The 10,709-nt window shown below is 39.9% G+C and overlaps 2 gene segments (V, D, J or C); both read left to right on the top strand.

Annotated features, from left to right (window-relative positions):
* Positions 1-216: 216 nt before the first annotated feature.
* LOC125615201 lies at positions 217-678 on the top strand. The segment is given in 2 exon segments: positions 217-262; positions 353-678. Coding segments are annotated over 2 exon segments (372 nt in total).
* A 5,892-nt stretch (positions 679-6,570) lies between these two features.
* On the top strand, positions 6,571-7,590 carry LOC125615277. The segment is given in 2 exon segments: positions 6,571-6,805; positions 7,004-7,590. Coding segments are annotated over 2 exon segments (570 nt in total).
* The last annotated feature ends 3,119 nt before the right edge of the window (positions 7,591-10,709 follow it).

Below are 10,709 nucleotides of genomic sequence, written 5' to 3'. Positions count from 1 at the left end.
ACCTTCTCAGATGTGGTTAAGTTTTGCATTTAGGTGGTGGTTCAACATACCTACTATTTTTGTATGTCAATCTTTTGTAGTCAAAAGATTGATAGCTGTTCTGAAAAAAAGGGGGTTCTTGCTCACGAGCGAAGAGTTGCTATAAGATCCAGCTGGAGACTGGCACCAGGTGATTTGGTGTATTTCATGTAGTAAGGACCATTTTCTTCACTCAACATGCTTTATGTCACTGGTTCAGTTCTCCTGACCTTCTTAGTGTTAAGTAAGTAATATTTTATTCTAAACATTAATGATATTTCATTTTTGTACAATACTTACAACTTTAGCCTTTTTCTACATTTTTTTCTTTTAGGGAGGAGCAATGGAGACTCGGTGACCCAGACAGCAGGCCTGGTTACTCTGGTAGAGGGGGCACCTGTGATCTTGAACTGTACTTACCAGACCAGTTATTTAGTATCTTTCCTTTTCTGGTATATCCAGTATCTTGATAAAGCTCCTCAGCTGCTCCTGAAGAGTGCAAAAGAAAGCCAGAGGACAGAGAGCCAAGGTTTTCATGCCACTCTTGTTAAGAAGGAGAACTCCTTCCACCTGCAGAAGCCTGCAGTCCAACCCTCAGACTCAGCTGTGTACAACTGTGCTGTGGAAGGCACAGTGAGGGGAACTGCGGGGGGGAGCTAAGCACAAAACCACAGGGGCACAGGAGAGCCTGGGAGGGGAGGATTATTTTCTCTTCCTGGGCAGTGTTTAGTTTCCTCCAGAATGAGAGCCAAACTCAGGTTGAATTCCTAGAAACTAGAAAATCTTGAATTACTCCAAGGTAGGGTAGGGTGACAGTAGGGTTAAAAAAAAACCCAAGTGTTGATCTTCATTAGTGCCGAAACAGCCTGTAGGCTTCTCTGTCCTTCATCCAGACCATCATACCTCCCATAGCAAACATTTCTAGAAAAATTCTCACATGGGATTAATCTCTACCAAGATGTTTTGCCTACTGAGCTATTTAAAATCTCTCCTGGTCTTCAATTACTCATGTAGATCTTTATGAATTAAATGAGGTCCATAGAAGTGGGTCTCATTATCTTGCTTAGAGCCCCATGACTAAGGTAGGCTCTTGTTCTTCTTGGTTCATGCTGCAGAAAGTTCAGCCCAACCCCCCACAAGCCTTTCACTTCATGAAGCTGCACAGGAGACACTGATGTGGGGAGGTGCTTAAGAACTGGCACCTTTTTCCCTGTCCTCACGACACACTAGGTGGGAGGCAGTGACATCAGGAAGGCTGTGTCTAAGGAGTTTTCCCTCTTCATGTCTGGGCTCCTGTGCCCTCACCCAACCTTTAAATCTCAAGGATGTGGCACAGTCATGCACCTGGGGTTGGGCTTACATTTTCTGATAATTCATCTGATATAGGAGAAAGGAGGCCAGGTTTTAAAAAATCTCAACTGTTTCAGCAAAACATTGCTTTAAATTAAATGTTATATTAATATTCTTATATATTTCTTTGTAAGGGATGAAAGATCTGAAAGCAAAGGCCATAGTTTTTTCTGTGTGTGAAAGAGTAGGAAAGATCTACACTCTCCCTCATTGACCAAGGAATCAAATCCCATGTTTCTGACTTCCAAAATTGAACTAAAGCAGCAATACATGGAAAAACAAGGATCTCTAATCTGAACCCTGGTCAAACTTCAGACCACAGGATGAACTTTCAGTTCTGATAAGAAACACTATTCATTTCTCTTGGGTTCTTATCATGGGCCTTATGACTCAGCTGCCCTGTGAATTGAGGACTTTACTGAGATGGGAAAAAGGACACCCAGGGTTTAGCCCTTGTCTTGGTAGTTATTCTATTGCTGGGGTTTCTTGTGTTTTCCCTAATCCATCTTCCTCCCTCTCTGTCCTTCTCCATACAGTAGTAATTCAACTCCTATGAACTGAATCACCAGGCTTCTTTTGCTTTTTGCCATCTTATTGGATTCAGCCTTTGCATAGGAACCAGCAAGAAATGTGTGGGAGGAAAGAGAGGTTGAGTGTTTCTCTTTGCACCTCGCCTGCTCAGATGTGTTGGTTCTGACATGGGCTGCACCCTGTAACTGCAGCTCTGTGGGGAAGACCCCCTTCTATAGCTCTAGCTCCTGCTGACACTGTGTTTACCCCTTATCCTTCAGACTGAGGGACATACTGACTCCCCACTGCTCTCTGGCAGTGCCCAGGTGCCTGGGCATCCTTTGCTGGTTCCCTCACCCACTCGTACTTCTCTCCACATGCTCTTCACTCAGTTCTCCTCATGTTCCCAGATGACCATGCGTCTGTCCTCTGGGATACACACTGAATGGCACAGGACTCCTATTGTTGCTCCCCTGGGAGTCTCTCAACAGTGGCTGTTGATTCCCTTGACCTTCCTACATCTGTGAGTCCTATTTTAGAAAGACTTGAATTTGATTTGGATTCTGCCTCTGCTATTATCCTGGCAATTCTTCCCTCACCCACTTACACATGATGTTTTCTACTGTGATATGAAATTCCCAGTGCTGTGTGGTTCTGTGGAACTAGATATGGAGCCTGACAAGTTCCATGATGTGCTATCTGCGGCTAGAGAGAGAGTTTTATTCCAAAGACCCAAGAACCAGGGATCTGACATCCAAGGGTAGTGGAAGATGGATTCCCAGCTCTAACAGAGACAGTAAAATCGCCCTCCCTCTACTTTTCTGTTGTATCCTGTCCTCTACAGATTGTTTTATGCCATCCACATTGGGGAAGGTGGGTCTTCTTTACTAAGTCTAGAAATTCAAGTGATAATCTCTTCTTTAAATAGCCTCACAGACACACCAAGAAATAGTATTTTACCAGCTCTCTGGACATCCTTTAGCCTAGACAAGATTATACATAAAATTAATCATTATGTCCTCCATGTCTGGAGAAATTCAGAGCAAAAAAAAATATCATTTTGTTATCATATTGTTACCATATTGTCCTAAGGGATATAAAATAATAATAATCATGTTTTAGATGGTCTTTTTTAGATACTAATGCATACTTATCACAACTCTCAATATTCAATCATTATAATTCTGCTTTGTGACAAGTTCTACTATTATTCCCTAAGAAAACTGTGATTTAGAGAAGTCATTTGTAGTTTCCCATGACTGGCAATTTGAAATTATTAATGTTATGAATATGAAATACATATTTAAATTTATGTTTATAATTTGAATGTAGAAAAAACTATCACTCTCACCCTTACTACCAATATTAACTGGACAACCTAACAAATCAAAGTTACAAATAGAACAAAACAAACTGTCAGGAAGCTGAGGATGCAGAGAAATTTGAATGAACTAATTCTAGAAAGTGGCTGTTTTCACCACTTGAGAAATAGTGAAAGGTAGAGGAAGATTCTATAGAGAGGGATAAGGGGAAATCAGTCAAATGTTTATGGAATCTTAAAGGCCTCCTTTTGACTGGCATGAGAGATTAGAATTAAGAGGATCTGCAGCCTCTGAGCAAGTCTATAGCCTCCACAAAGCTTCTAAAGTATCTTCATGGTACACAGGCAATACTCTGAGGCCTTGGGAAAGAGCTGGAGAGTGAGAAAAAACCCTCTGGGAAAGACTGGGGGAGGGGCAGGGGAAAGAGAGAGAGAGAGAGAGAGAGAGACAGAGACAGAGAGAGACAGAGAGGCAGACAGACAAAGGACAGAGGAGAGAGAGAATAGAGAAAGAGAGAGGGCTTGTGAGTCTACCTCTTTATTAAGTTTTCCCATAGGGTTGAAAATTGACTAGATAAAAGAAAATATACATAAAGAGGGGAAATTTTTTATGTGATATTGGTGTTAACCATTAGGTTTTCTATGGTCACACTCTGGGTTTTGGGTCAATGAGTTGAGGAATAACAATATGGGAATTGTTAACAAATGTGATAGAGTACAACTGGGTTTCAAAAATCTTATGTCAGTTCTAAATGTAGATGCCAGGGCAGCAAGTATATTAAACAAGTTTATAACAAAACCTCATCCCCTTTGTAATAGTTTTTGGAGGTTAGGCCCTGGAGAAGTGATGGCAATGGGAATAATGTCCTCATAAAAGAGACCTCAGAGAGCTTCCTTGCCCCTTCCACCTGTATACAAGACTGCTATCTGTGAACTAGGAATCAGTTCCTCACCAGACTTGATCTGCTGGTAACTTGATCCTAGTCTTCCTAGGTACTATGAGAAACAATTTCAATTATTTAGAAGCCACCCAGTCTATGGTATTTTGTTATAGCAACTTCAACAAATGAAGCCAAGGACATAAAATAGACTAAACATCATTAGTCATTAGGGAAATGCAAATTACATGCACATTCTGATGCCCTGCATGCCAAATAGAAAGGTCAAAGGCAAACAGTCTAACAATTCCAATATGGGGAAAGGTTTGGAGCAACTGGATATTTTGTGCAGTGTTGGTAGGAGTGTAAAATATCACAATCACTGTGGGACCTGAGTTGGTTTAGCAGGTCCACACATAGGTATTTAGCAAAGAAAAGTAAAAACAAAGGCCCACAAGTGACCCATCCAAAAATACTTGTACCGGCTTTATTCATTCTTAGCACAAATTAGAAACAACTCTAATGTCCATGAATAGGAGAATTTGTGAACAATCATGGTATGTCCATACAAAGGACTTTTACTCTACAATTGAAAAGAAGAACTGAGTTATACACAACACTATGAATGGGTCTTTAAAACCTCATGTTGAACAGTAGAAACCAATTTGTTCCCCCGATATACTATGTGATTTCACTTATATTAAATTCAAGAACAGGAAAAATAGAACAATGATGGTGATAGCAGTAAAAAATACTGTTTCTTCTGGGAAGTATGGATTGGCTAGAAGGGGGCACAAAATTTATAGGGTCATAGGAATAGTCAACATACTGTTTTAGATGGTGGTGACACAGGTGTAAAAAATTCTCAAACTCATTGAAATGAACATACAGTATCTGTGCATTATATGAATTATATTTAATAAAAAAGGACCAAAATAAAATAACACCTATAGAGAGAGATGAGCATAATTATAGAAAGATATACATTTTTACAAATTGGAAAAGCCCAGGGAACCAGCACCCCTATCATGGAAGACGGCACTGTCCCCATTCCAGGCCACTCTTCTACCTGCTTCCTCTCTACAACCCCAGTAACCACCATCCTGACATATTCATGCATGGATTGGTTTGGTACATTTTTAAGTGGGGTCTTTTAGTATGGGCTCTTGTATCTGGATTATTACAGACAATCTAACTTTATGATATTCTTATTATTATCTGTAGCCATAGATCTTTATTCTCAGAGCTGCATGTTCCTCTGTTTTCTTTAATCATCTATTTGTGTATATCTAGACTCTTCAGGCATACAACTCTCCTGCTGGTTCATTTTTGATACCATATCTTTGGAAGCCGTTAGAGGATCTGAGAGGAGGCTGTAATCATGGCAGACCACAGGTGTTCTGAAATAATTAGAAAAATACTAACACATTTCTGAAACTAAGAGAAAGCTGGAATACTCATCTGGGTATGTTTTATTTTATTTAGGTTTATTTCTTAATAAGGCATACTTTTTTCATGAAATTAACTTTTTTTTAAGAACCAAATTCACGCACTTAACAGGCAATACACAGAATATTTACTTTACCTCAATACTGCCCTCCTTCCTCATTTCAGTTGATCCCTTTGCTTGGAGACAACCACTTTCTAATACTAGTGCCACTGATTGAATCATCCTTCACTTTAAAAAAATTATCTCTTTGTAATATAAGAACTCAAGTGTCACTAAACTCATGTATTCATTTAAGGAAGACTAAAAGCTGTAATCAACTAAACCACACACATAAATCAGCACATTGATGCTAAGCAAATCAATCATTAAATTCCATGTTGCTTAAACACAAAATAATTGCAGTGCATCTAGGGGAAAATATCTTTGAGCCATACCTGCCACAGCAGGGGCTGACAGAAGCATTGCTGTTTTTGAATTGCTCCATTTTTTTAAGCAGGAGAATAATGACACCTGGCCTGGTGAGATTGGCTGCTATCATTTTGACTGCAGGGTGCTGTATTTGAAAGCCAGATTTTTCCTAGCACAGACTTACTAATGATTGCTGTTGGGCACGTGCAACTGGACTAAAGCTGACACCCAGGAAATTTGCTATAATATCAGTAAACAGACAAGTAGCTTCATCCAGTTTAAATTTCCTAGAATCCTTTAACCTGGAGTATAGGAAGAAAGTTATGATAATTGAGAGTGAATAATTTTGTCTTCCCATCTGGAAGAAAAATTGGTGAACATATTTCATCATAGATTTTTGCTCGAGACAATCATACAGCATATGAAAAGAGAATTATCTTTTATTTCTGTAGTCACCTCAACCCACAAATAAAATGTATTTCTCATAAAACTTTTGAGTCCACACTAAGTGCATTGGCTGAATGTAGCAAATGTCTGAATTGTCAATGGCCTTCAATTTAAAGTGACTCATGTACATGACGAGAAGTAACTGTTTTCCATTCAATTACAATAAGACCAAATAGGCAGGTTAGATTCTTTGGTTATGTCAAAAGCCTTGGCAGAACACAGGGAAAATGAAACCAAGTGGCATTTCCTGTTCTGACACAGAAGCATCTAAGCACTTAGTCATTGTTCACCTGCTTTCTGAGGCACAGGCCAGACCTTCAGACCTGGATTTGAGGCAGAGCAGAGCACATTCGCTCACAGGGGAAGCTTCTAACATGCAGGTCCCCTGTCTGCTGAGGGCAGTCATAGCCTCCATGTGGCTTGGTAAGAATGGTGAGGGTGGCCACAGACTCAGGATCTGGCTCTGAGGGTGGGGACAGAGACAGGGTGTTATAGTCTGATGGGGTTAGGAGAGTAGAGTGATGGGTGTGGGAATCAGAGCTCTCTTACACTAGATCCTCAAGACCCCCTGTATGATGCCACAGGGAGAATCAGTCTAATGTCTGTCTCCGTCTCTCTCAGGATCCAGCATGTCCCAGAAGGTAACACAAGATGAAGCTGCAATTTCTATGCTAGAGAAGGAGGCTGTGACCTTGAATTGTGTATATAACTCTACTAGTTTTAGTTATTATTTATTCTGGTACAAACAACCACCAAGTGGGGAAATGATCCTCCTCATGGATCAGGAGTCTTACAGGGAAGAGAATGTGACCGAGGGTCGGTTTTCCCTGAACTTACAGAAGCCAGTCAGCTCCATCAGCCTCACCATCTTGGCCTTAGAGCTCCAGGACTCGGCAGTGTATTTCTGCGCTCTGAGAGAGTCCACAGTGAAGCAGGTGCCTGCAGGAGCCCTACAAAACCCTCATATCTCAACACCAGGCCTCCCCCAGCGATGAACACCTGGGTGGTGGACTGGAATCAGCAGAGGCTGTCAGCAAGTGTGGGTTTCAAGGGGAACCTTACCCTAAGGAAAACATTGTCTCTCTGGCTCAGAAAATATTTCCACATTGTAATTCATCAAAAAATCTGTCTTCAGTTCTTTATCTGGGAGTAGATTATTTGATGAGAGATTTAAAAAAAAAAAAAAAAAAACTTTTGTGGTGGTTACTTTAAAGTAGGACATTGACTTCTCTTTTTAAAATTTTTTATTGTTTTAATTAGTTATACATTACAGTAGAATGCATTTATGCACTTTGATATATCATATGTAGATAGGATATAATTTCTCATTTTTCTGAGTGTACATGTTGCAGAATCATATTGATCATGTAGTCACATATATACATACAATAATAATGTCTGTTTCATTCTTCTATCTTTCCTATCCCCACATCCCCTTCTCTTCCCTCCCATCACATCCCCCTACCTAATCTAAGGTAACGCTATTCTTCCCTAGTGCCCACTGCCTTATTGTGAATTAGCATCCCCATATTAGAGAAAACATTTGGTCTTTAGTTTTGTGGAGTTGAATTATTTTGCCTAGCATGAAGTTCAAAAACACTTGACCAAACCTGCACCTAAATTGTTACATTGTTTAGGTCCACTCCACAAATATGTGTGCCTTACTTACCAAGTCTGAGCACTGCCTTAGAGATGAACTATTCTTGAAACTTCCTGTACCCTCCCTCTTCCATTGCCTCATGTGTGCCATGAATGAGTTGGAGTGAGGAGTGTAGAACAAATGTCACCACAGGTCTTGAAGTCAAGGAGAAATGAAGCTAAATTCAATCTCATATTCTCTATGTGCAGTTATAAAAGTTATAAATGTTTGGGGGGTGAAAAGAACATCAATGAAGAAATCTTAAAAATAAGACAAAATCATTCCAAAATTCTAACACTCAGCAAAAATTATATTATGAAATCATATGATATAGGACATAGGATGACTTCTGTTCCCCATCATTACCCAGCCATATATTATGAAATAAAATAATTACTTATACAATATTACTTAGATCAACATATATTCCAGGAACTACATTCCAAATATCTTATAACACTTCATCTAATTTCATTTTCTTAATTATTTATAATGTTTAAATTATTTACTATAATAAATAATGCTGAGATTAGGATGTATATTTCATGATTTTCTAGATAATTCCCAGTAGGTGAATAGTTGAGAGTTACATTTCAGTCTTTTCTGGCTTGGGCTATTTGACCATTTTTGTGACCACAGAGCATAGAACATTTTTACTCTGTAATCACTAACTATTCTTTTATTTTCTCACCTTCAATATTCTTTCATATAAGATATTTTCCTTATTATCTACTTCCAATGACTCGAGATAGCTTTAGCCCTGCACTACATTCACATGCAGAGTAGCTGTCATAGTCATTTCGGTAACAGCCATGACCCTTGGCTATTGTTTGATGATCCTGGATGGGAATTTCCTAGTGGACTTGCTTTCCTGTGGTATTCCAATCAGGAAGATTATTTTCTTTAAAAAGTTTTTCTGTACCTCTTGTGCAAGTCTTCCCCCACCTTCCCCCTCCACTCTCTTCTCTACCACGGAGAATGGAGAAAGGCCGGTTAGGGACAGGACATGAGGAGTGTAAGGAAGAGTGTCACCTGTGTGTCTTCTTTCCTTTACACCAAGACATGGCTCTAGAAAGGCCCTCCCAAAGTCATATGATTCCTACAGGCCTTTCAGGAAACCAGAGAATCAGAGACCTGTGACTTGGTTCTAAGCCTTTACTGGTCACTCTGGACTCATCACCCTCTGCATCTGAGTCTCATTCACTCTTTTCTGTCCTTTAGGTGGTTTTCTCCCTCCTCTCATGACTGTATAAAATTTGTGGTCTTTTCCTGAATATAAAGAAAGCTTTGAGTTCCTTGGACTATCAGATCACCAATAAGATATGTTTCTTTTTTCTCTCTCTTAGGCTGTGGATAATTGGTAAAAGAAGGCTTTTGGGTGAACACTCTCCTTAAGGTTTTTATTTTGGAGTTTAAAACTCATAAATGCTTTCAAGGGAATTCTGGGCTGGAAATGGCCTCTTTTCCTATTGTCAGCCTCATTTGGGGAACATGACTAAACAGGGGAGGACTATTATTCTTGGAGCTGCTATATCAGTGACTGGTCTAGGTTGGGCCCATCAGGAGTCAAGGCCACAAAAGCAACTGTTCTGGTGGCAACTGAGATGAAGTGCTGATATTATGTTCTCTCCTCTAGCACAGGTTCAGATGCAGAGGCTGAGCCATCTGCCCAGGTTCTAGTGTCTGTTTAAAATTTGGAGCTGGGAACAGAGGTGTGCTCCTGACCCTGGGTGTACATTTCAGTCCTGAGACAAGATGGTATGTAAAATTATGAATGAGCAGAGGGACCTGTTATACCCACTTGTCTCAGAGTCCCTCACCCAATGTGCTTAGGATGAGATGCAACTCATACCTGCTCACTTATTGAGGAAGGTGCAGTCTTGGGATGAGTGACTGAAGCAGACTTGGCTTGTTGGCTTGCTAGGGCTGCTGTGACAAAGTGTCACAAATAGGGGGCTCAAACAATAGAAATCTATCATCTCATAGTTTTGATGGCAATGTCCAAAATCAAAGTGTGGGCTGGGTTGTTAACCTCTGAGTCAGGGAGGGAAGGATCTGAGCCAGACCTTTCTCCCGGGTGTGGAGATAACAACTCCTCTAAGGATCTGCATGTCATCTTCCCTCCATTGGGTCTGTGCCACCATTTCCACTTTTACACTGGGTTAAGGTACATCTCTGTGACCTCACTTTATCTGGATTACCTAGAAAATGGGTTCCAACCAAGAATTGTGTATCCAGTGAAATTAAGCTTCAGGATGGAAGATGAAATTAAAATCTTCCACGATAAACAAAAGTTAAAAGAATTTGCAGCTAGAAAACCAACTCTTCAAAACATCCTCGGCAAAACACTACCAGAAGAGGAAATGGAAAATAACAATGAAAACCAACAGTGGGAAGTACTACAGTAAAGGGAAAAAAATAATCAAAGAGGAAAAACAAACCATGTTAAGTAACATAAATAAACAAATATGGCTAGAAGAACAACCCATATCTCAATAATAACCCTAAATGTTAATGGCTTAAACTCACCAATTAAGAGACACAGGCTAGTAGAATGGATCAAAAAAAAAAAAAGATCCAACAATATGCTGCCTACAGGAGACGCATTTGATAGGAAAAGACATACATAGACTGCAGGTGAAAGGTTGGGAAAAATCATATCACTCATTTGGACTTCAGAAACAAGCA

Source organism: Marmota marmota, unplaced genomic scaffold (genome assembly GCF_001458135.2).
Source record: "Marmota marmota marmota unplaced genomic scaffold, marMar, whole genome shotgun sequence".
Lineage (NCBI taxonomy): Eukaryota > Metazoa > Chordata > Mammalia > Rodentia > Sciuridae > Marmota > Marmota marmota.
Note: the sequence above shows the minus strand (reverse complement) of the source record. Positions and strands in the feature narration are given on the sequence as shown.